Source organism: Lepisosteus platostomus, chromosome 4 (genome assembly GCF_059453375.1).
Source record: "Lepisosteus platostomus isolate fLepPlt1 chromosome 4, fLepPlt1.hap1, whole genome shotgun sequence".
Classification (NCBI taxonomy): Eukaryota; Metazoa; Chordata; class Actinopteri; order Semionotiformes; family Lepisosteidae; genus Lepisosteus; species Lepisosteus platostomus.
In genome coordinates, this window is record NC_142614.1 from 43,425,807 (window position 1) to 43,453,347 (window position 27,541).

General features: G+C 36.9%; 2 protein-coding genes across 4 annotated transcripts in view; one reads left to right on the top strand and one right to left on the bottom strand.

Moving 5' to 3' along the window:
• Window positions 1–12,779, bottom strand: part of npr3 (natriuretic peptide receptor 3) — a 31,214-nt gene extending 18,435 nt beyond the window's left edge. For both annotated transcript variants that reach the window (XM_088629544.1, XM_088629542.1), the window contains exons 1-2: window positions 11,763–12,779; window positions 352–474 (exon numbers count right to left, since the gene is read on the bottom strand). In XM_088629544.1, coding sequence (XP_088485670.1) covers window positions 352–474; window positions 11,763–12,501 — 862 coding nt within the window. In that variant the 5' untranslated portion in view covers window positions 12,502–12,779. The remainder of the gene's footprint in view (window positions 1–351; window positions 475–11,762) is intronic.
• An 89-nt stretch (window positions 12,780–12,868) lies between these two features.
• arid3c (AT rich interactive domain 3C (BRIGHT-like)) overlaps window positions 12,869–27,541 on the top strand; it is a 180,377-nt gene continuing 165,704 nt past the window's right edge. The window contains exons 1-2 of one of the 2 annotated variants that reach the window (XM_088629540.1): window positions 12,869–12,999; window positions 25,012–25,066. The gene's annotated coding sequence lies outside the window, so the exon portion shown is untranslated. Of the gene's footprint in view, window positions 13,000–25,011; window positions 25,067–25,567; window positions 25,738–27,541 lie in introns of those variants that run through there. The other variant, XM_088629541.1, reaches the window with a different exon arrangement.

Consider the following 27,541-nt stretch of genomic DNA (forward strand, 5'->3'; position numbering starts at 1 on the left):
GTGAGTAGCAGATTGAATTCTGAAGTTTACTTAAACATTTTGTCCACTCACTTGAAAATGTTTCATCACGAAGCATGATGATGACCCAAAACATACAGCAAAATAAAATGTATTTTAGTCTTAGAGTATTGTATCAAATTGAAGTTCACAATATACAGCATGTTAATGCTACTTCTCACATTCCTTTAAAGATTCTCTGAAAGAGTAAACTGTAGAACCATAAACTACTGTGTTGGACATTGACCAGATATGCACTCCTACTTTTAAGAGGCAGCGCTTTTCAACTGGCAAACAATATATATAATATTGCCTAAAAATATTTGCATATTGTCAATCAAAAAAGGAAAATACCATAAAATGAAGAGTTGAAGAGATCAACGTTGAAAAAAATGTAATTGCCGTTGGTCATTTTCCTCCGATGGGCTGCAAGCATGATCTCCCGGATTACGTCACTGCCAGCACACATTATAACAACTACAGAAAAAGTTTGAAAAAAAAATTAGACACTGTAGAGACAAGGAAAGTAATGTAGTTGACTGGTCATGCTTTTGAAGGCCACTAAAATCATACATTCTTTCCCATGTCTAAGTTTCCCCTCTTTGTTTCATGAAACAGTGAAACACTCAAACAGCAAAAGAAAACAAGGAGAAAACTGGCATGCTTTTTAAAAATATTTCAGGCGCACAGAGGACCTATAATAAACACATTGTAAGGTAAGGTAGAAAAAAGCAAATATGGACTGGGAAACAATTCATTAAACTGTAATTAAGGCCCATATTTATAAAACTCTTAATCTGCAAAATATGAAGCCTTCAAAACCCTTAACCTTAGGAAAAATATATTAGACAGAAAATCTAAATATGAAGTAATATACAGTATAATATATAATATAACCTCATTCATGCACCGTACCGTGTTGAATGAGATCATAAAGATGAAATAATTTTCATCTGAAGTAATTTTTATCTTGAAATTCATGTGAAAGTTAAATTTTTGGATAGTCCAGGAAGATAAAGGATCACATTCATTATTACTATGATTATGGAGCATTGTTTTTTTTTACTCTTTTTTTCAATGATACACTCTGGGCAAGACACCTATACATCATGGAAAGACACACCCAATCACACCAGGGCCATTATTACTAAAAGCCAATTAACCTTTCAGTATGTTGTTGGACTCTGGAAGGAAGAAGGAGGCTCACACAAATACAGGGGGAACATACAAGCTCCACACAGACAGCACCCCGGGTAAAGAACAGAACCCAGAGCCCCAGCGCTTCAAGGCAGAAATTCTAAGCACTGTGCCACCATACCACCCTAAAAATATACAATTTCCCTAAAATTTGTATTGTAATGACATTACAAAAACACTTTCAAACCAGGCAATGATTACTACAAGGGCATACGTTTTTCAGTCAATAGTTCTAAAGGAGATAAAATTATTTTTAACATTGACATATTGCACAAAATGTTGAACCACCTTAATTATATACACTGTACTGTATATTAAGGTTGACATGTGTACTTTGGTTCTTTGTTGAACTTTTAGCATTTACACACCTCTAAATACAACCCTGGTTTTAATCCAGGAATAAAATAATTTTTTAATCCCATTATAAATAATATAGCCCTACTTAACAGTAATGTAAAATAAACAGAAAAAGATTCTATCGTGGCAAAAAAAAACAACTTTAAAATGTATCAGTTGTAATGTTAAATACAATTTCTGTAATTTCTAGAAATAAACATGCACAGAAATCTGTAATTTGCAATAGTTCAAGACTGGAGGCAAAGGGTACCAGTCCAATTGGCCAATGAGCACAGTAGTAATAATGCTTATGTACTGGTGAAGCTACAGAATACAATTGCCTAAAGTATTTGTAAGTTTGAATCCTACACTGCCATAATCATGAGCTTATACAGCCTGTTTACCTTTTTTAACAAGGAACTTTCTCATTTGATCATTTCTGGGGGTGCCTATGGTAGTGCTGTCAATACAGTGTTCTCATGACATCAGATAAGCTCCATCTCAACCAGTTGTGATTAGCCAGTTCACAGTATATAATATCCCTCTGCTTCAACTTTGCACTGCTATTGGCACATGAGATCTAACCTTTCATCAAATTTTAGTGCTTAGCCCTACAGCAGAACTCCCTCAAGACTTTGTAACACAACAGGATATGGCACAGAAAAAAAAAAAACATATTGGCAACTCGCTCTTGAATAACACGCCATGGCATGGCAATGAATATGTCACTAAACCATTAATTTAGGTTATACTGCTCTAAAAATGTTGGCCTACAGCCTATATTGAGTAATTAATGAGCATAAGTAATGTGCTGCTCTAGACAGAAGTACACATGCCTGCAGTGTATTAGATCAGGGGCTCGGCAGTGCCTTATGAATGAATTAGCACCAACTACAGTGAATATGCATCTCTCACTTCCAACTCTGCAAGCTCATGAGCCAAAAACAAGTTCCAAGAGTCACCATTACACAGCAAACTGAGGACACCCTGTCTGACTGCGGTCCACTGAGCTGCAGCAACACTAGACCAATTACGAACCATGGACTGGGGAATTCCAATCTCAGACAAGAGACGACACAACCCAGCCCTATCAATGATCTCTGAACTACAGGGCTCAAACTTAACTCCAAGAATCATTTGAGACACTAAGTAGCACCTACAGTACATTTAAAAAAAAATCTAAACTTTAAGTAAACTACAATTTAGTACTTTACCATGTACTTTAGCAGTGATCATCAAACTTATTGGTAGAAATACTTTTAGTCGTAATAGCCTCTTTGCGATAATTAAGTGAATGACACTGCAAAAGAAGCGTTAATAACATAATTGTTTATGACAGAAAAATGAAAAGATTTTGAACTATTGGCAAGCTGCCCATCTAATTCATTCAGTATGATAAAATGGGCAGTTTGCCACAATGGGAAAAAATAATTGACTAAAATAGCACAATAAAATATGATTCTCTTGCTCTATACAAAACGACATACCATAAAATGGTAAATTACCAACTCTTGTAACTGGGAGTAGAAGATAAACCAAAGCAAAGTATCAGAGATTTCATCTGGTTCTTCCCTTGTGAATAAATAAATTATTATTTCCTTAAAATTGTTTAAGGAAAGTAGCAAGAGATTCAGAAAGTGCACACTTTTCAAGCAGTTTGAAAATATATACGATGGAATATTCTCTACAATCCTGCTAGCTTCCTAGCAGCTTCTTGAAATATCTTCACCTTGACTGGGACAAACTTCACTTCAGTTTTCCCAACTATGGCACCCTTTAATTAGAGAAAGCATAACACTACAAGCCCTGTTTTGATTTCTGAGTGATTCCATGGGGTAAAACTCCAGCCAACAGTATTTGAAAAATCTGGATTTTCCCTCTCTGTAGAGTACTGATGTTAGTTACAAATGAACTCAGGAATGCAAGGAACACACTGTCTACTTATTACTGGTTAAAATGTATTTTATGTGCTTTTAGATAAATATAAAAATATACTGTAAGTGTATGTGCTAATAACGCCAGTATGCTAACATAGTTAATCTGTAGTGAAACCATGTTTTTTGTAAAATTTAATAAAGGTCTGAAAAAGTCTGCTTCAAAACAAACAGAACCACAAAAAAAATTCAAATCTTTATAGTTAAAACTGAACTTATAGGTCGTTACTATTATTTGTGAAGAAAGAGATTAAAAAGGTGGCATAAACTGCAGAATAACTCACATCTTTTAAATGACCTTTTAAGCTTGGTACAGCCAAGCTTATAAGATAGTATTCAAAAGATGAAAAGTGTCTCTACATGAAAACAACTCTTATTTGTTTACTACTGTAGTTTGAAGCTGTTTTGTAAGTCATTATGAGTTTGATTTTGGTTTGAGGAACCCTCTATGTGGAGCCTTCATGTTACCCACTGGTCATTGTGGTGCTTCTATTACAGTCCAAAAACACACTCTCCAGGTCAACTGGCATCTTTATATCACCACTAATATGCACGTGTGGTTGAATGCTCACTTATGTGTGCCCTGTGATGGACTGGTGGCCAACTAAGTGTGTATTCCCACTGTGCACTCTGTGTCTCCATCTATCCTGAAGTGGATGAAGTTGACAGACCACCACAGTGGCCCAGCAAGGAATGACATGTGTTATCATAGGTGCTAGACACAGTAATAAAGAAAAAACAATTTGTAACCATAATCTTCCCAAATATAATACTGAAATTTAGATGCAAATTTCCTTAAAGACTATTCATTTATTCTATAATGCTGATGTCTATTGTATAATTCAGCTTAGATTGTTTCGCTGTGCACAAACTGTAAAGATGTTATGAAAGTGGCACTGAGTTCCTAATGTATATTACTGAATGTGACATCAGTCCCTTCAAATCTAGACAATGCTGAACTCACCCACCAGTTGTGAGCCTGCCAGCAAGCTTGATCAACATCAAGTTCAAAGCAGGAAAGCAGAGCTATACCATTTACTGCATACAGTTCATAAAGACCCTTGGAATACTGAATGGTAAGTCCTTCAATACTCAACAGCTTGTCAGTTGGTCTTTTCATTTAAGAGAGCACCTAACATAAACCCATAGAACAGATTGCAAGAAATTCTTTGCCTTCTCCTGAAGCTGATTATAAAAACAAATTCCATCCTTTCAAACATCATTTTTATCCTGAGTGTGCATAGCTCTATAGGTTAATAAAATTACATTTTTATTCAACTTTTCCAGTCTGCAGAGTCGCCAGTTTACAGTATAGATGCAGGGGTTTGCATCTATACTGTAAAACGATGTTCCCAACAAAATGTGATTTGTACATGACACATTTGGGAGCTTCATTTGCATTTTTTAAATATCTATAAAACTTTTTGAATGGTTTGTTCATTAAAAAATGAGTCTCATGCCAGTATTACAGAATATCATTCAAAAGAGTAATATGGATTGGACTTACCTATAATTTAAAAATGTTTTTAATATTTGCCCCAGTTCAGTTGAAGGAAAGGAGCACATACAGTACAAGGCGAAAATGTATAGTAAATATGTCACTTAGTACCCATAAATTATTAACTGTAAGAGATACTGTATGTTGTGTTTACAAATAATGTTGGAGTGGATAATCACAGAAAAACCCACTTTAGGGAGAATATTGGTATTTGATCCACTCTTTTTAAAACAGCTTTTAACAAATTCATATTTATATTATGAGTTTTATAGTTTTAATTGTCAATATTTTTTCACACTTTTTTTCCAGCTTTGCAAAACAATGTTTCAGAAGAACACATTATTCACTGCACTGTACTCAAGATGAAAAATGATTAGACCAAGAGGTGATCTGCACATTTTCTAGTTGGCAGAGAAAACATAGCAATCAGTTGCTATGTATCTTCTTTCACTGTATCACAGGCTAGGTACTAGGAGCAGAGAAAGCTTAATTTTTCCCTCATATTAATGAGTGTTGCAAATGTGCACCAGAACCTCAAAGCATACATTGAACAGACACCTACAGAAGCATCTCATTTGATGCTACTACAAATGTTGTATACAAAACTTATATTTAATTTTCTCATTAAAACCCATGAAATCAATGGTCAGACTGTGAGTATTTCTATTACAGTAGGACTTATGTAACAAAAAGGGTTTTTGTTTCCACAAGATATCTGCAGAAAACTTCATAACACACTGCAACACCTACAGCAGCCCTTTATCTCTGCAATTCCTTTTCTGCCCTTGACCAAGTTAAAAATATACTGAATGCATTTCAAAACAGTACTGATAAACATTTTCCCAAAAGCAATTTTATTTATAACAAAGTAGGTTCAGGTTTCAAAATAATATGGCTAATGTACTATACAGTCATCCAACAGATTCCAAAAGATGTTCACATTAAAAGGTATGACAAATGGGCTATAGCCAACAGCATGCAGACATGGAACACAGACTGTTAAATAATCTGCAACTCTCTCATTTATTTCTAATTTCTTTACCAACATTTCAAGTTTTTGTGGTTTGTGATTAAAAATAATATGATAGATTACTCAAAGGTATCAGAAAAATGTAATCTTATCTTTAATCAGTCCATTCCAAAAGTATGTAACGATGACTTTGAAACAACCTCCTCCAAGGAAGAGGTAGCACAAGGAATATTTTCAATGACGACACTTGCTAGGCTTTGGATAGTCACAGATTGAAAATGATAACTATCCATCTATTTTCTAACCGCTTTATCCAGTACTGGATCATGGGGGAGCCAAAACCTATCCAGGTCCATCAAAGGCACACACAGACACAGACACAAATACACTCACACCAGAGCCAATCTTCCCGAACCAAATTAACCTACAGTACAAGTATGCCTTTGGACTGCGAGATGAAACAGATGGGAAAACTGGGAGAACATACATGCAGATAGCACCCCAGAAATTGAACCCAGGGCCCAAACACTGGCAGTGCGGTGGCTCTGTGGCTAAGGCTGCCCATGGCCAGCAGAGGAATCCTACTCCGTTGGGCCCCTGAGCAAGGCCCTTTACCCCAACTGCTCCAGGGGCGCCATATAAATGGCTGACTTGCGCTCTGACCCCAAGCTTCTCTTCCTGTCTCTGTGTCACATGGAGAGCAAGTTGGGGTCTAAATTAAAAGACAAATTCCTAATACAAGAAATTGTACATGGCCAATAATGTGACCTTATCTTATATTAACACTGCGATGCAGCAATACTAACCACTGCACCAGCATGAGACACAAAATTGTACATTTTTGTAGAAATTATTAACATTATTATGTGAAAAATGATATACATTTATATACAATATACAGTACACATGTATACACATGTTTGGTGTGCTCAGGTTTTGAACTAAATTAAAGCCAGGAGCAACTATGAAACACTTCAGTCACACTCTCAACAGAAATAAATTATAAATAAATAAGGAACATGACCGCCAGCAAAATCAGAAATACACAAACTGTGTTGATTTTTTTTTTTGCTCTAACCTTGAAGATGACAGGGTTTTAAAGCAAACTTTATAATAAGCATAATCCAATAATTTAGTTCATACTACTCTCAAAGAGTACATTTTACCATGAGCCCTATTACTGTTAAAATAACAGTATATTACTGTGCGGATCCTACTACATACTGTATTATAAGGAATTTTGACCTTTTCCATAACATTTTCAAACTGGATATTGTGGTGAGTCTAAACTCACTTACTATCGCTATCCACCAAGACATACATATTCCCAAAATATAACATACAACATAATTATAATTGTTTTGATAAATTAATTTTCATATCCTGATCAGATTATTAAGAAAAATCAAGTCTCTGGACATTAAATAAATTGTAATAAATTCAAGGGCTATATTAATTCATCCATAATGTATATAGGAAAAACATCCTTCCAACACATCATTATCATGCAATGCTGAAGAAATTAATGAATCAAAAAGGGTATCAATGTTGTTGATAGAACTTCACACAACTCATTTAATAATCTTAAAAGCAACTTTGGTGTACTTATTTTTAACAATGTATACTGTTTAATGTTTTTCAGGAATACAAAAAGATGCATTTCTAACATGGAGGAGAAAATGTTGTACTTCATCATCAAATACATAGGTTAATACATTTTGTGATTAAATGTATATTAATAGTAAATGTCATTTTAATCAGTGTTAAGTATGAACACAGTGTAAATGCTGTGTAATAGTTCTTGGTCTCCAAGTCCTGGCCTATCAGTTCCCTGCAGCCAAAACATTTGTCATGTGTGGTTATTTATTGTGGTTATTAACAACACAACAAAAAATTTACGAGACTGGAATAACGATTCCGTTGCCGACTGGAATTTTCAATTTTCAGCACACACTGTACCTTTCAGCATATATAATTTTTGCTAATGTACAGAGTAGCTATAGGTCCCTGGGTTTAATTCCTGGCATACTTTCTGTGTGGAGTTTGTATGTTCTCCCCAGTTTCATCCAGGTGATCTGGTTTCCTCTCACAGTCCAAAGACATACTGGTAGATTAACTTCTTCTGCCAAAATTGGCCCTGGTGTGAGTTTGTGTTTGTGTCTGTCTGTGCGTGCCCTACAATGGAATGATATCCTGTCAAGGGTGTATTCTGCCTTGTGACCCTTGATTGCTGGGATAGGCACTGGCTCCCAAGCCACCCTAATTGTAAAGCCTTACAATTTAATATATTTGTCCCTCATTATAACAAGAAATTCAAAACCAAACAAAATATATTGTAATCATGGTAGCAAATAAATGAATTATGTCAAAAAAGCAAATAATGTGATATAAAAATCTGCAGAATTATATATTTCTTCAGTATAGTATACAGTTAAATTTAGTAATGATCTGCATGTACGTTGTGTATGCAATTGAAATCATCAGATGGAATCTGGTATTACATCTTTGTTCAGACCATGCTATGATTCCTGTAATCTTTCCTTTCCTTTGTAAAAATATAGCAAATATATCCAATTGTGTTCTAGAAAGTCAGGTAATTGCAGTGACAGTAGTATCATCCAGGTGGATGCTGCACATTGCTGGTGGTGGAGGGGAGTCCCCATTACCTGTAAAGCGCTTTGAGTGTAGTGTTCAGAAAAGCGCTATATATGAGTAAGCAATTATTTATTTATTATTATTATTATTATTATTATTATTATTATTATTATTATTATTATTATAAGAATACTACATCAGGTCATGATAAGCACAAATGCACTGTTTATTTACCATTCTAGTACTCCAACATATTATCTTAGTTTCAGTAGAATCTTAACGGACTTTAGCCTCCATTTTGACATTTGAACTAAAATGACTGTTATTTCCAGACCCTTTTTTTAATAATAACATAACTGAAATAAGAGCATATGGTGTTGTCTGACAAAACTCGTGCAAAATCTGTTTCATGACAATTTCAGAAGCATTAAGTGAAGTGTGTGTAACTTTTAAGATGTGAGTCCCTTTCACTACAGCAATGTGATCAGGTTGCCATAATTGATCAACAACCCCTAAACTTATTTTGACAGCGTTATCACTGTTACTCTGTTGTATGTACTCTGTAACTGGAAATGTCTATATTCTATTCATAGCTTCTGTGTTCACTATTTTGAAGTTCTGGGCACTGAAATGACAGAAAGTGGACTTGTGAGTAGTCGAGTCAGGCTTCATTGGCAGGTGACACGAGAAGAACAGCCAAAATATTTAGTTTCTTCTGTCTACTCTTCAGCATGGAATTATCCTTTACTTGTTCTTTGGTAGGTAAGTGTACTATAAAAATCAATCAAAATGTTAATTTTCACTTAAAGGGTTAAAAACCATCCTCAGCAATCTTAAGTAGGAGTCACCATTTTATTGTGTAAAAAACAATCCCTACTAATAGTAACCTATATTTTCTGGCTTGCAATAACTTTGAACAAATATATCATGTCTGGTGAAGGTTCTTGTCATGATTTTAAGTTCAGTATATACTGTATAACCATTTTTTTCCACTCTCATAATACTGTGGCACTTTTGGGTTCACATGGCTATGCGCCCTCACTGCTGCCGCCTCAGGTTGGCCCCCCCACCGCTGGGGACTTGAACCCGGGCCTCCGGCGTCAGTCAACAGGGAACCAGCCTGCTAAGCTAAAGGGAGATCTCCCATCAGCTGAGATCCCTGCTATTCACAGGGAAGGGCGGTGACGTCACTGTGCTGATAAGCTGGCTCACACAACCTGTAATGTCGGCCATATGCATTACACTCTCCCCCGCTTAATTCGCCGTCCTCGGCAAAGGGCTATGCCATCCCGCTGCTAACACCAATGTAGTGTTTTCGGGTTCACGTGGGTATGCGCCCTCTCCACTGCCGCCTCAGGTCAGCCCCCCACCACTGGGGACTTGAACCCAGGCCTCCAGCATCACTCAACAGGGAACCAGCCAGCTGAGCTAAAGGGAAATCTCCCATCAGCCCCGTGGCTGAGGTCCCTGCTATTCACAGGGAAGGGCGGTGACATCACCGCGCAGGCAAGCCGGCTCAAACAACATATCTGAGCCGTATGTGTTACAATACTGTGTGTGTAGCATTCACAATAGGCCTTAGGTGAAAATATGTTACAGAACACATTCAATGCACAGTAGAAATGGAAACAACACGTGAACCAGAAATGATCTCATCAACCTAGAGAAATGAGAAATCCCACACATTCTACGTATATCTTAGGTGTTTCACACTGCATCATTGATATTAAGCTAAATGGTGATACCTATTCCGAACCTCTTTGCAATGTAACCATGAGCGACATGGATTTTAAAAAGGAAGCTATAATAAAAATAGGCTGGTATGTTCAAGACACAAATAGTAAATCCTAAAAATATTCGGTGATGTCTGGAAAAAGTAATGATGACAATAACTTTGCATATTTCTCTATCAAATGCATATTGCACTCTGGACTTCTTAGTACACCTACAGACTTTTCATTAAAAATGTATGATTTCTGTTAACCTAGCTTCAGTCTTCCTTGCTTTTCAAAAGATGCCTGCGTTCAGTTCAGGGGCTAAATTAAATGAGTGGGGCTACCAAGATTAACAGTATCTGCCATGTTGCTCTAGATACTAATAACTAACAGATTTACCAGAGGGACTCATCTTTTTTAATACAGTGATAATTAAACCTTTGAATGCAACTTGTAAATAAGTTGTCTTAAACAATTAGGATCAAATTAAATCATTTTTAATTAATGGCCAGAGACAATTTGCTTTTAAAATGCCCATTGACGAGTTACTGCCAATATGTAAAGTTCACAGAACCAAACTCATTAGTGTAAAATCAGAGATAACATACAGTAAATACCTCAAGGAAAATTAAAGGAAGCTAAAAAATAGCCTGTAGACAGATTTGGTACAGTATGCTCTGGAATGTCAAGTGCGTAGTGGGATATAATGGATAGTAACCTACTCTTAAATCTATATTACAAGTATTGAGATACGTTTCCGTAGTACATAAAAGCGCACAGATGGCAGGACTTCATCAGTACATTTTCATAACAAAGCCAGTTGTATTCAGAAGCGTCTTCTTTTCTTTAGAGGGTAAAATTCTTTGTCACCAATCCACCACTCTCGTCTCCATCATTCGTCTCCTATTTTACCTCCCAAGAATTACACAACGTTATTCAACAGCAATCTGCAGAACCCTTATTCTTTTGAATTTGTTTTAAAAAAGGATTTGTCTGTCTCAATGAAAGCAAAAGAATGAAATATCTTTAAATGACCAATTTAGAAATCTTACACATTTTTAGAAAATTAACAGCGGCGAAAAGCTCAGTCGCGGGAACCACAGTAATGTAATAATAAAAATGCAATAAATCATCTCCAAGAGAATTAAATGAAAATTTTTTCGGTTGCTTATCAAAGGGATTCCATTTAACATTATTTTGGCCTTCTACATAACACCAGGACTACTTTCTTGATATAAATACTGTATAGATTTAAAAAGGTACTGTAAATGCTAAAACACTCTCACATTGTGTATTAATATAGCATGTGCTGTACATTAATTCATTACCATGGAGATTCAATGGCTCCGGCAATTTTGGCCGCACAGTTCTTAGTTACTTATCTGATATTCTGTATATTTTATTGGCCTTAAAACAGTAAAAGTACACCCAGGACTAACTAGACGACTATTCAGTTATCCTGAAGAACATTTTCTTTTGCTACTATTTAATGTATCTAAAACAATAAAGGGGCGTACTACCTTCGTTGGCGTAGATCGACCTGATTATCTCGTCAACATCCACTCCCCCTTTGGAGTTAAAGGATACAGGCAATAGATGATGTACCTCCGATTCCGAATTAAGAACTTCGTGGACCCCCTCCATTGTGAAGTAACAGTTCCGCTCTTCTTTGTCATCATCATAGATAAGAACTGCGTTCTTCCAGCTGAAATAGTTAAACATTGCAGAGAATGTCTTCGCCATTTTTAAATAAGAAGGGGAAACTCTGGTCAGGTGCGTGTATTCCTTTAGTTTATCGCTGAAGCCTGTTGCTAAAGCACCTGCCGAAATCACTGGGATGTTCCAGTGGGATGCCATCCTTATCACCTGTGCTGCAGCGTACTCGCAAACGGGACCAAGAATCAAATCTGGCTTCTTCTTCAAAGACCTATCCACAAGGCTGAAGAGGGCTTCATTGCCACAGTTTGAGTCCTCATAGTGGACTTTAAAAATGAGTCCCGGAAGAAGCCGTTCATCAGTGCTGATCCGCTGCAATGCATATTCTATTGCTGGTTTTACTCTTGGGATGGCGAACATGTATGCGCTGTCTTTTGGCAAAGTAACTAAGACTTCAATTACACTGTCTTCATTCTGTGCACTTGTCTTGACAGGTATTAAGATTAGCCATAAGTATAGGCAGCATGACAGCAAGCATGGCATATTGGCACCTTTGACGGGTATTACGTTTCCTATATTGATATAATTTAAAAACTCTACCATTTTTTTTTTACTTTTCGGCTTTCCGATATTATTTCTTTAAATTGACAAACTCTCAGAGAAATTAAGATTTTCGTCTTAAAACTTTTAAGAAGTTTCTTTTTTTTCAAAAGGTAGCGAATCTGTGATATGAGGGATCCTGCACTTTAAATCTTCTGAAACTGTCTCAACTTGGTTTTAAAAATCCCCTTCTGTTTCTCTTACTAATAGTTCTGTTTCCCTAATAATTCCTGTTGTTTAAATATGGTAACTGCCCAGCCTGTTACCACACAGAGAGTGGCTTCGGGGAGGAATTTTGAAGCATCTTTTCAGTCTTACTCCTGCGTCATTCTTGAATACTCCACCTCCTTCTTAAAGCCGCAGCTACCGCTTTCAAACCACGCACGTTCAAAGATAAGTTTAAAAAACTTTTTTTTCGAACAAAATGTATTGATGCTGGTAACAGTATACACTATAACAGCTACATCGTGCGACGTTGTTTGACAAGTCTGAAAATGAAATGTAAGTAAAAACACAAATTTAATTGGTACTTGTAACACATAGTTATGACAATAGTAATATTGTCAGGACTGGGTTCAGTTGTACAATTAAAATATCTTTGATTTTCAAGTAACTGCATAAAACACTAAGATTTTGTTTTTCAAAAATACTGCTGAAACCCCCGGCTACAGTATAACATGTAATAACATGCCCTCTTCAGCACCAAAAAGCATTCAACAATAGTGATCACTGAATAGTTACAGTATATCCTTAGAATTTGACTTTAAAAATCAGGTAACCTTTTTAATATTAGCTTGTCATCATAACTTCAATTTGAAAGAAAACGCACAAGCACCTTACATATTCATTTAGCTAACATACTATGTTTAGGTTAAAGCTGGGTGTACTGAGCAACGTGTGAATGCGTGATCACTTCTTTCAAGTATTTTCTATAGATGGACATCCATCTTAAAAAGAAGACGAAGGTAGAAAGTTAATCAAATTAAATTATCAGGAATTTGGCTAAAGTATTAATTTTTAAATGAATTAATAAGAATTTCAACAGGTATTTAGATGTATTTTAAAACTATTATGGCAATTATATTTCTTGCTTTTTATTTATGTATTTAATGTATTTGTATTATATTTTTAGATTTACTAAAGACGACTGTTCATGACCCTTATGGGATTGCGACGTTTTTTAAAAAACGAATGGTTTTCATTTAGGAAGAAATTGCATTGCACAAAAAATACAATATTGGAATGTATTTTGAAATGTATTTTTCTTTGATTTGTGCATTAATACATTAGGGGGTATTTAAGTTTTACTCTTTTATATTTTAATGACTTAACGTTATTAACAACAATACCATAATCAATCAGCGCGTTCTCTTGACCGTTTTTTGCGATGTTAAGTTTGGAAAAAAGGTTAAATTGTGTTGAAACGCTTTTGCAGACTGCCCTCTGTTGGTGAATCGTCTGCATGAATAATTAACCTGAAATGCAACATACTGTACGTCTCTAGAATTGTGTTTCGTCTGAGAGAATGATGAAACAAATATCTGATCAATTAGAGTTGCAATTAGAGAATACAATCTGTTAGATCTTGCCCAAATGCGTTCACAATGATAAAAAGTGGTATAATTCATTTTGGCATGGTGTGTGCTTTTTTGACTAACGCGTATCAATAACAAAATATTGTATAATACCTGCTTAGGTTATCATATTACGGATAAAAAAGAACCACGCGATTATCTATTCTCATTAGGTTAGGAAAAAAAATATTAGCAACAGTCAATGGTTATACCGATTTTAAATCTAAATATACTGTAAGAATGTAAGAAATTTAGACGCATAATCCAAACGGCATTAAGTGAAAGTGTGATCACAAACATTTTGTTGTATTACCCTTCCATTGTATCATACATTCAAATAGAAATCAAAATAGTTAATTTTTCTTTCTCTATTATCTCTATAAAATATATTTAATAGGAAATAAACTATATAAAAAGACTAATGCATTAGATGATTTACAGACAGTATTAGGTGGCAGTGTCCCTGTAAAAATAATTTAAATTTGATTTCAGAGAAATCTAAACCTAGTATTTCCCACCTGTTCAGCAAAATAAATGATCCAGATGTGTGAAGAGCACAAAATAACCCAAATACCAGCAATTTCAAGCCTCCATTATTGTTTTATTCAGCTTAACAAATATACCAAATGAATGTTGTGCTTGTCAGTATTAATTGTCTTTGAAATTACATGAGTGGTGGCTGTTTCATGGTTGTTTCTAATAACTGCTGGCAGGTGTAACAGTGAATCAGGCTTAGTGCATTAGGAAACACAACAGGTATGAACGACCTTGGGAAAGAGGTATTTAATTTGAAGTTGTCATTTCCATTGTGTGTTAAGAATCAATGGAAATTACAAAGGAGATCATCACTATCGTAATGCAAATTACTTTAGTCAGTTATATTTTAAAGCAGTAATTATGTCCTTTTGCCCGAATTTAACAACAGATTTTAATATTACTATTGACTTCATATTAAATAAAGTTGCATAGTTTAAAGGGAAAAAAATATTTTTCGTTTAACTTTTATAATTCTAATTAGAATTATATCTCTTTTAGTGATATAATTACTACATTTAATATACTTAATATGATTCTTAATACTTCACATGGATTTTAAAGTTCTGATGACTTTCACATTCTGGTGTTTAACTACAACAAATTCCCAATCAGTATTCATCATAGTATCATGCTGTCATAATAAAAATGCTATTTTGGTTTTAACATTTTGTTGTTTACACTTTATACAGCATTTGGAAAGGGATTTTCTTCATTTTGTACTTGGAGAACCTGCTTATGTGCAAATAAGTCAGTCAGCACTGACCTCTAATATTTTAAAGGCTATACTGCAAGGTAACAGAGAAAAGTGCTTGGCTATATTTAAAGCAGTATAGGCAGCTGAGGGAATGAAAAATGTCACACTGAACTCAGTAAAACTAGCAAACATTATTTTCAGACTGGTATTATAAAATGCTCTCGGTGGCTAGTGTAATTTACCTGCTTATAAAGTACCCCTGCAGTTTTGCAATTTTGAGCACATTTAAAACCATTAATGGATTAAGGGAGCAATAATTCATTTTTGGCTAAATCTGTTACACAGATCTTCACTGAATGCGTCTTTAGTAGTCATTTATCCCCTTCTAATTACATGAATGAGGCAATTTGGAATATTACGCAATTACTGATTTATTCCAAAATAAAATAAGATATTAGGTACTTTGTTACTTTAATTTCAGGTGGCATACAGCCATGGGTGGAGTTTCTGTTGCCTTTAACGTAATCACTTAAAAGAAAGATAAATATTTCTCATTTTGTTGACCAGAATGGTAGAGAGAACAGATTTCTTTATGCACTTTTTTTTCGAATAGAACCTTGAAACAATCTGCTTGTATAGTTCTTAATATCACTCTTCAGAACTACTATTATACCCTTTCGGCTTTGCGAAGTTGTGTGTTTGGATTTTTTTATAAACCTGGAAACAGACAGCAGGTTGTTCTTTGGTTTGTTAATCTAATAAAATGGACCAGTTTATGAGCCCTGCTCTTTTACATCTATTAAAGTGCTAACGTAATTGAAGCCATCTGTCTGTGTGAGCGAAAGGGGTGTGTTTTACGTTAATGCTTTTAATACAAATTTATTATCCTTCACTCTAGGTCTGCAAAGTCATGGTTTCCAGTAGCCGGTGAATATTAATCAACAGTACCATTCTGTCCTGTTCAGGAAATGTGCATGTGAATGACAGCATTGACCTGCTCTTGCCTCTCTGCTTGTGGTTTTCTTTAATTAACACAAGACTGACTACTCTTTTTCAACTTTAAAAAAATGCATATCCATCTTTCACATTTTTGTAAATGAACTTAACTGAAGAATTGCCACCTGCTATTCCAATCATGTATTTTCTGCTGTTTTGGTGCAGCTGTGTATACTCTCAGGATACAAAGCAAAACCATTAAGACAGTTTTCCAAAACACATTTGAAAAGCACAATAATATGTGTAAACACAGATATTGTGTTATAAGTAATATAATTTGAGATGGTATAAAATTGATCCACTTGGGGATTTCTTCCCCAAACACAGACATCTTTCCAATGAACAAAAAACAAAAAACATCATGAGAGAAAATGGCATGGATATGCATTTATTTATCTTTATTCCACATTCTAAATATTTAACAATGGTATAATGGGTGAAAAGGAAGGATAATTATATAAACACAGGTTCAATGGGGTAGAATAAGGTCATCCCATACCAGAATTAGTGGGAGAGTGTGGTAGATGGAGACAAGATCAGGGTCCTTGTTAAAACCTCATTCCCAGAAAGCTGGAGGGAATGACGTGTAGTCACCTGACCGAAAGATGTAAGTCAGTTGAAATTCAGGTAAAGAGCACTGTTTTTTTTTCATTTCTGTATGTGTTTGAGTGTCTGGTAACCAAGATCTGCTTATTAAATTATAAAAGTTATACATACAGTATGCCACATATGGAGTAGAATGTGGGCGTGGGTTAAAGTCTTAGGGAGTAGCGCACCCCAGTGGCTATTCAGCAATAGTGCAAGGGAATTTTCTTTTTAAAATGATCAAAATAAACAAGAAAATGCTGGATTTGTTGGGGTGAAATGTGGACTTGAGTGTTTCGAGGACTCCATTCTGGCTGAAGATAGAGGGCAGGAAAGAATTTTCTCCAGCCTGCTAAATGTGAAAAAGACACTTTTGGAACTTGCTGGACTTTCTGAAGACAAAGGAAAATTTTCAGAAGGAGACCTTAAAATGATGGACTCCCTTGATGGCATGACAGAGGTGGTCTGGAAAATGATAGCCTGGAAGCAAGAACATATGAAATTTGCACTACAGGGTGCACTATGCACCCAACAGCCCTCATAGAGACAGAAATAGAAAAGTGAAGGATGTGGTATGTGAAGCACATGATCTGGAAGTCCAGGATAGGGGAAGACAGGAGTTTACTACTATACAAAATGGTCTACAGCTGAAAGCCTGAGAAAAAGAAATCAGAAAATAGTCGGATAGAAATAGTAAAAATCCTGGAAAGCTACAAAGAGCTGGAACTTGACAGATAGCAATTCACTACAAAAGCTCAAGAGGAAGAAAAAAAACAGATCATACCTGGGTTTAAAGAGGAAAAGAATTTACCATCCAGTTTAGGATATAAGGAGAGGGAGGAAGCAAAAAAGTCCTTTCCCCAAGAAATTGGAATGAGGATGTGAAAAAACCTCCCCACAGCTAACAGAATAGGAGAAATGAAAGAAGAAAAATGAGCTGCTATGGTCTACAGTATACCAGTACTGCTATAGGAGGGTAAGCCAAAGAAATTTGAAGATGCTGAAACTATTTCAAGAAACTATTGAAGAAACTATTTCAAGAGTATATTAAATGAACAGATGTGCCTTGTCAGAAAAGCAAAGCCCTGCAGGCTGATGAGTTGCAGAGGAAGAGCCTGGAGACCAAGATGGCAACACGTAAGACTAAGGTCAGCCCATCTCATAGAGATGACACACAGTAGAATCAACCAAAAGAAGTGAAAGAAGAGCTGAGGAAGTCTGAACAGGAGCTGCATCCAAGTAAAACTCAAAAAGGTCAAGAAAGAGTTGATTAGTTCTTCGCCAAGAAACAGTTCAGGATGTTCACTGCAGAGGTGGAAATGAAGGATTGGTAGGCACTGGTGGAGAGTCTTCAATCCCAGCTCATACAGGCCATTTCTGAGAAGAAATTCTCTCAATTCTTTCTTTAGGGGCCAAGCTGGAGGCCAGCCAGAGCATAGAAATAGAAAACAAGAACCACGTTTTTTATATTGAGAATGAGATTCTCCAACACATAAGAGAAAGTTGAACAAAAAAAGATCAAAACCTATGATCTTAGCATGACAAGCTAGGGACAAGCGAAGGATTGGCATCCAGTAAAGAAACAAAGAGAAGCAAAACCTTTTGAGATATTTTTCCCTCAGATATTTATAGAAGAAGCACTGGTTGCAGGCGTTCAAACAGAAATCCCATTTAATCTCAGCCAGACTGCCACAGAATTACTGCTCCTGAGGGTGAAACTAAATTCAGAAGATGAGCATCAGAATAAATGCAGATTGTGAGGAGTATGCGGTTGTTCTGGGAGAAAATGAAGGCATGCTGAAGAACCTTCGGAGAAAATTGGACCTGGAATGGAGACTTAAAATAGCTTAGGCTGAAATATTGGCACGGCTAAAGGGCTTGTTATCAGAGTTTGTGAAGCACCTGGAAATGGTCAAGCTAAATGCCCAGCAGCAGAGTGAGGAACTGGTTTTGGTCCAGCAGCATCTGAGAGAGATGAGGAAGCAGATGCAGATAGGAATTGGAGAAACATGCAGCCATGTCAGTCATATTCTTAGCTGAATCAATCCCTAGCAGATCTGAAGTTTACCAGGGTGCAGCTGGCACAGAAGAAGCACTCCTAGAGACAGAAATGACCAGTCCACTGCTGGTGCAGTTTTGCAGAATGGATACAAAAATGATACAAAAGGAAGGCCCTGTTTGAAGAAATGATGGACCAAGAAGAAAGAGGATGTTGCTTAATGGGCAATGAAATGGTTATTAGTCTCCCAAAAGCCCCGCCACCAAAGAACAGAGTTGATAAACTGACAGATAGCATAAAGATGTGTTCCTACAGAGGACTATACAGAGGACTGCTAGTGACTCCAAAATCAGTTAAAGAGGAAGAAGCTGAGAAGGAAAAAGAGGGGCTGCTGAGGCATCTCAAAAGCCCAGAAGGGGGAGCACTTTCAGAGCCACAGAGGGAGAGAAAGTGCCTCTGGTATCACCATGGCCACAGAGAAGGTATGGCTGCCACCAAGGTTCCAAGACAAGGAAATACAATGGATGCGTGACCTTGGAGGGGGAAGCTGTGCAATTGATCTATCTTCTGTTTTCTGCCATCACATGGGGGTAGATATGGATGTGGAGTGTCTGAACTTCATTTGGTTTGGAGGAGAGAGTAAGAGGGTGGCAGACGGAAATAAGCTGTGGTTTGCCCTCGATTTCTGGTGAATGACCTGCCATCCTCAGTCAACTGACAAATTGGTGGTTGGGTGATATTTTAAAACTAGGAAGCAGAGGATTCCAGTGGACCCTCAACCTAAGCTCTCTAGGGGAAGAGCAGAGCCTCTGTTATATATTCAATTAGAGGGAGAACAGTACACGGAGGCATTTGATTTTTTGGAAGACTGATTTGGGATTTCTGTATCCTGTAAGCAGATTAGTTGTCCAGTGGTATTCAAAGAGAGGACACTTAAGAAGTGTAGCTTGAGCTACACTGAGAGGTGAGAACTAGGGTTTTTTGTTTGTTTCCATTACTGTATAAATAAAGCACACATTTTTTTTAGCTTTACAGCTGTGATTTTACATGATTTACCAGGACCCAACAATGAAAAGGTCTATGTCTTAGCACTGCGCTGTCAGTAAAGATAACGTCCATACTAGGGTACAGTGTCTGATCATTCTAGAGCCATGATTATCATAGTATTTAGCAAGTGAGAGCATACAAGAGCCCACCTGGATGGGACACTAATCCATTACATGCAATTCCTCAAGCTGTGATCCCCACTTGTACAGCTGTGTAAAATAGAGCAACTGTCAAATGGTTGAACCCATAACCTGTCCTTTTTTAGTCCAGAAGCTTACCCATTGCTCTAAGCCACCCTGTATGATTGTACCATATAAGTATTTTATTAACCAGTTTAAATTATACCTAATGAGATTGAGTAAAATTGAGGTTTCTTGGTGACCCAGCACACATCAGTGAAAATGGATCAAGGTATAGGGATTGCCAAAGTACTTCTACAATGAGGTGTTTTACTACTTCCATCCATCCATTTTCTTACCACTTTATCCAATACAGCGTTGTGGAAGACCTGCAACCTATTCCAGAAAGCAACAGGCACTAAACTGGATACAGGTATAATGGTATGCCAGTCTATTGCAGGGTACACACATAGACAGACAGAAACATATCAAACCAGGGTCAGTTTTCCTAGAAGCCACCTAACCTACCAGTCCATCTTTGGACTGTGGGAGGAAAACTGGAGAATCCAGAGGAAACCCAGATGAACAAGAGTAGAACATACAAACTTCATACAGATAGCACCCCAGGAACTGAACCTGCAATAGCAATGCTAACCTCTAGACCAACATGACACCCAAAACATACTATATCAAGCCCTTGATCAAGAAAAATGGTGGCTCTTGCCCCCCATTCCCCATGGACTTTTATGTCCTGAAAAGGGACCTACCCCTAATTCTGGTAGAAAAATGAGATGGGGTTCCTTTTTTTGTGAGAATTCCTAACACTTTGGCTAGTGAATGTTCTGTAGAAGGTCCCTTACTTTTGCCTGACTACAGTATGTTTTCGTGCTCTAATGCAGTATAAAGGATGCTTGCAGTGGTGGGAATTTAATATTTGTTATCTTTTTTAATGAGTATCAAAATCTCCTTTTTAATGTTAGTGGTGAACTTGAAGTTAGTGTCTTGCTGTTATCATGTTGTTATTATTACTATTATGCATTACTGTTTTTAGCTGTGAGTGAAGATAATGTGAAAACATGGGTCTACTTTTTAATTTAAACAAAATAGGCTTTGTTAAATAAAATGTTTCTCCTTGTTTTACAAACCAAACTAAAACATTGTGAGAAGAAACTTGGACTTTCTCCAGTATTTTTGTTTGTAATTGTAAAACAAGTGAAAAGAAAGATGACAGAATTTTATTGTACAATAATGAATATTAATTAAAAAAATTAAAACACAGTAACAAACTATATAGAAATTATATTAAAAATATCTAATCAGTTACACAAAATGGTAGGAAAACATCACGGCAATTCACTTAAGAGATTAAGTAAACTGTACTAGGCAGTTTATTGTAAAATAAATTACAATATCCTGCGATTCTTTAAAGGCTAAGAAACACCAGCAGTCCTAGGGGCTCATAGACAATCACAGGGGAAACACACATACTAGGGGAGAAATACAACACAAACTATTTCTTAAGTAAACAATAAACAATCTTCAACCACATCCTTTCCAACTATTTGCATAAGTCGGCCAAAGTCCAAGTTCTAGGCTGCCGGTCACTGTAGTGATCACTATAGCTTGGTCCAAGAAATCCTGCCACTACACAAGGGGTCAGCAAGCAGGCTTTCTACCATACTGACCACAGGGTTGAAAAGAGATGTCTGGGAGAAGAAATTTGTTTGCAGTCTATGCCTTTAAAGCCTTTGCCTACAAAGAAGAGATAAAGGAGATTACAAGAAAAAATTGTGATAAAAGGGGAGGAATGGTACACTAAGAATCGAAAGCAGGGAGTTGTGTTAATTATGTAAGTTATGAAAGAGCTACATCTGTGTACTCAAATAATAACAAATTCAATAACACAGATCACATCCACCCTCCTCAGCATTCACTTGGTGCAAGGTGAAATCACGCTATAGACTTACAACTGCCATGATGGCAGAGTGGTTAGTAGTGCCCCACACAGCACTGGAGCCCTGGGTTCAATTCTCAATCTAGGGTGCTATGTTTATCGAGTTTGCCTTCTGTGATCACATGGTTTTCCTCTAGATGTTCCAGTTTTGTCCTACAGTGCAAAGACATATCGGTAGATGAATGGACTTCTGGGAAGATTGCCCCTGGTGTGTGTACATGTCTGTGTGTGCTTTGCAATGCACTGGTGTCCTGTCTGGGATATACTGTATCCCATCTTGTGCCTGGTGCTTGCCAGTATAGGCTGAAGCTCCCCTGTAATTCTGGGATGAAGTGGTTAGAAAATGGATGGAAAATGGACTTACAGCCATGTGTTCATGGGAGTTCATATTTCAGAACATATTAAACATTAACAAGAGGTCTGAGTCAATGCTTTTGACAGGCAAATAAATTAAAAATCACAATCTGCAGTTTTGTTATTAAATATACATTAATAAGTTATTAAGCACAAAGCTTGAAACAAATTTAAAACAGCTGTAATGCAGAGTATAACATAGAAGGAAACTCTGCTTGAGGAAAACCAACTTCCCTGTTTCACCAAAAACATGATTTAATAGAAGAAAGAAGTGTGAGTCATGTGGCAATGAATGTAGAAAGGTCAAGGGAAAAAAGATGAACTGATTAAAATTCCTATTGCTATTTCTGACTATGTGTGATTATTGTGTGAATAATTCTTCCAAGAACAAAGCAACGTGAAAAACAGAAATGCATTCTTTCTCATTTATTGTGGTGTAGAAATACGGGAATCACACGTCAGGGCTTTGAACTCCGTCAGCAAAACAATGAATTGCATAAGATGTTTGCTACTCACACTACAAACAAACAAAGGGAAAGAATTCCATACACATTAAAGAAATTATTTTTTTTGCAATTTACTCGTACATTTGGTAGATTTTTACCTGCCTCTATTTTTCATACACTATCTTCATATCCTTCAGGATTATTTTCTGTACATGTAAAAAAAATGTTCAATAGAATTGCTTAAGGTATTCATAAGATTGATCAATACATCAATACACAATAATTGTGTGTGCAATTTTTTACTTGTCTACCACTTAAAGAACTTGCAGAAATAAATAGAATGATCCTAAACAGAGTGTCTCTTTGGGGTTTTAAAATAATAAACATAAAATTTACAACTTGCAATGTTTTGCTGCCTAATCTTTTATGAATTTAAGGATGAATACTGACACCTGCTGGATTAAGAATCGAGATTTTACACTTCCTGGGGTAACATTTTCAACCGTAGTATTTTTTAATTTGTCATATATAATTATGATTTCAAAATCAAGGAGAAAGTCGTAAATAAATCAGCAAGAAAAACATAACAATAATATTTAACAAAGACCGTTTACCATTCTTCACCATGAGCAGTGGTTAGGGCTCTGGGTTGATAACAGAAAGGTTGTGCTGTACCTCTGAGCATGGTCTGAGTCACTGATTATTTCAATGTTGTTTCAGTAAAACACCTAGCAGCCTAAACAGGTGCAAATGTACTATAAGACTTTTTGGATAAAAACATCAGACAAGTATATAGATAATAAGACCATTTTTTCCAGCAAATAATACTAATGCTATTATTGCTGCTTCTGATGCTGCTAAATTAGGATTAGTTGTATTGTGTAAAATAAATCTGTCATGCTCGTTGCTGTGGATGAGTCACCTATCATTCTGCACTGGTTGCTGTGGCATAGTCTTGTACCATCTGGAGACAGTAGTTCACCACACCCGCCTCAGGTGGTTCAAGACTACATAAACTGTGATCTGACAGTGCTCATCACCAAGATGGATGTCCTTGATGCACCTACAAGGAAACCACTACCCAATGTCCTGCCTATCGCGCTGTTGGAGCTGCTCTCATGCCCCTCTTCTGCTGCATGATTTCTAAGTTGGGAGCACAGTTGATTTTCTGTTTAGCCCTCACAGTTCACCTTTTAAGGAGGGGGTACTGTCATGCTTGTCTCTGCAAATAAGAGGGCGAGCTAGTATTCACAAAGTAGCTGGCCACACCCACACTAAACTGTCACTCTGTGCCGGTTACCATGGTAAATAGTTACAGAAGTCTTGTACCGCCAGGAGACAATTATTCACCTCGCCCACCTAGGCTGTTTAGGGCTACATTTTGCTATGTTTCAAGCTTCGCCCCCAGTTTCTGCTTTGTTTGCTTCCTGAATTCCTGACAGTGATTCTCCCAGACTTCAATCTCTGGATACTCCTCTGGCACTGGCACTGTGTTTTGATCTGTTTACAGCTCTAGACTCTGTTTGCCTTTACCACACTAACCTGTGCTGTACCTGTGCTGCTGCTGTCTGTCTCCACCGCTGGCTGAAAACACCGTACTGCTTAAACATGCTTACACATGCTGCTGGTTACCTGTTTGCAGGTGTTTCTCTGCTTGCTCTTGGGTCCATTTTACAAAATTGTGTTACTCTTTTACTATCTTCAGCAGTGACACATTACAAAATCTGAATACGTTTCTCTAAATAAAGGGCGGTGCTGGAGTCAGGAGGGGATCAGCTAAAGCCCTGCACCACCAAACCTCCCTCTGTCCCACTCAACTTCACTCTCCAGGTGGCGCAACATCATTGGCCCCCCGCAGCGCATCTTGGTGCCTCCCCAATAAACAGTAATAAATGAAGACTATAACTCCATGCAATCCTTCCTTGCACACAGTGCCGGATTTCCCATTAGGCACTGTAGGCGCTTGGCATGAAATGCTAAGGGCCTACGAAGGACAGAAACATTAGAGACTAACAAAAAATGATGTGCTTGCGATCTATTCTAGGTGCTCCAAATCAATAATCATACGCTATCTAGTGGCTGTTCTAGAAATTAGAAGTATCGAAGTAATGGTAGCTCGACTCAATCCATCAATCACATGGTTTAGTATTAGGATAGGGCATCATCTCACTTGACGTAATTCAATTGGCGTTTACCCCTCTTTTTCAGAGTGAAAGTGCCTAGGGCCTACGAACACCAAAATCCGACCCTGCTTGCACAGAGGGTAAGCTCTTTGTGGGAGAATGCTCCCAGATACCTACATTTGCATGTGAGCGCTTATCCCCCCTCCAATAACATTTACATATTGGCCATAACCAGCGGGACAACCCAGTTGTAGTTGTGCACTGTGTATGGGATGTAACTTTGCAAAAAGAAAATGGTGTCATTCAAATAATTTAGATGAGACCACTGCTCTGATTTTCTACTTGGGATCCATTCTGTTCTTTCCCTGATTAATCTAGCTCATCCTTGAGGGGCGCAATAGACCTTACTGCAATCTCCTCTGTTACAAGTTAACATAACACACAAAGTAGATACATGGCATACATCCCAGTAGCTCACTTGAAGCAGGTGGGCTCAGTCCATCCATGCATCAACAATAATGAAGCTGCTACTCTGGTTGTTAATCAGACACCTGAACCAGTTCCTCCACACCCCAGCAAGCTCGAATTACAACTGCACCAAGCTCTTTGTTCCTTAGGAACATGCTATAACTTGCTTTTATTGAATCACTCAAAGAATGTGGAAGAGTTCACTGAATTCATCTTATCTGAAACCTGCTTCTCCACTTCAGGTTAATCAGTAATTTAAAACTTAAATTTAAGTTCTATTCAACTGTCATTTAACATCTATTCCCACATTAAGCCACATATTGGAACAGCAGTGCTCTCTGAGGTACAGTATCTTTATATTGCTCTGGCATAGTTAAGCATCCTATCAATTGTAGTAAACTGTAAATAGTATGGTGCAAAGTATAGGTTTTACATGGAAATTAAAAAGCAGTTGTGCTAATCAAGAATGTTTTCTACATTTCCTTTATCCTTGATAGGGTAAATCTAGCTCAGGAAACAAGCTTTGATGATCAGTGAACAGGGCGCCTGTAAGCAACACCTTTTTTCTCACAATGGACAAAGAACATGTAGTCTGTTATTTTTCATTGTGCTTTGCAGTTTCACTGGAACACCAGTTAAAGATGATGATGTCCAGGATAATGCTTAATTATTCTCAGACATGGAAGGTTTACTGCTATCTGACACGCAAGGTTTCTCTAGTAAATAACTAACACTGCTGTTACCAGATGCCTGCTTGTTTTCATCTGTTTCTACACGCTTACTTTCTTGGAGGATAGAGGCAAGGGGAGGGGAGTCTGCATTGAATTACAATGTATCATCTTTCCTATATTAGCACTGAGAATTGCTAGGATGTTAAAGAGTAAAAATATTTAAATTCTGTACAACTGGATAACAACATGAGTATGATTAAAAAAGTAATAACTAATTCCCATACTGCAATATATTTATTACATTGCATTGTTTCAGTTATTGAACTACTGTATGCTAAAGTTAGTATTAAAATGTTTTTTTTCATTATCCTAGGCACTGAATTTTTTACTGTGTTTAGCCTAGACTTTTAAGTTCCCAGGATCTCTGCCTTTACCGTGTCCTGGTAATGCATTCAATGCAATAATTATTCTCTGTATAAGAAAACTATTTTCTAATACTATTGTGAACTTGTCTTTTAATCAGCTTCCAGTTATTCCTGCATTCTACTCACTGAATGTAATTGAAATAACTGTTAGGAAATTTTAAATTTTAAAGACCTCAATCAGATCCTCTCTCAGATGTCTTAATTTAAAAAAACTCCTTCATCTTTTCCTGATTAATCATCTATTTAAGCCCTGGAACCAGAACTGTGTGCAGTACTCCAGACGTCGTCTAATACATTGCACAGTTTCAGCATAATCACTAGTGGCTAGTATTTCACAGACTTTGTTATTCTGCTTGCCATTTTATTGCTTCTTTGTATTGTCTAGATATTTTGAGAGCTGGATATACTACAACGACTAGAATTCTGAACTTTTCATGATATTAATTTGTGGCCTGTTTTTCTTAAATGCATGCAAAAGTTTACTGTCACAAATATTGAATTGTATTTGCTTTGTATTAGTCCATGTCTGAATCCTATTCAAATCTTCTTATATTGACTCTATCCTGGTTGTTGTCCATTCCCCCAAGCTCTCTATCATTAGTAAAATAACGAATTTGTATCAATAGCTTGTATATATGCTTGAAGAAGATCAGTGGTCCCAGCACTGAGTTCTGTGTTTCACGATTTCACACATTGCAGAACATAGATGCTTCCCTTCTTACTACTCTGTCACCTTTACTGGAGTCATTTATAAATCCATCAACAGTACATGGTTTACTACAGCTTTAAGTTTAAGAATGACTGACTCATGGGGAAGCTTTCTTCAAAGTCTTCCTAGAAATCTAGATACACAATGTCATAAGCACTCCAAATTGTCACGATCATAGTCCCCCCTCCTTAAGGGTGCTCAAGCCCTTTCACTTTAGACTTAATTCTGAGCACCTGACCCCTTTTCCCAGCCCACCTTAAAAGCCAGGCGCTGACATTCATCCTGGCTTTGCATCTGGTTTCCGCACCGTGCAAGTCCGGGACCTGGAAGCGCCCGGTCCCA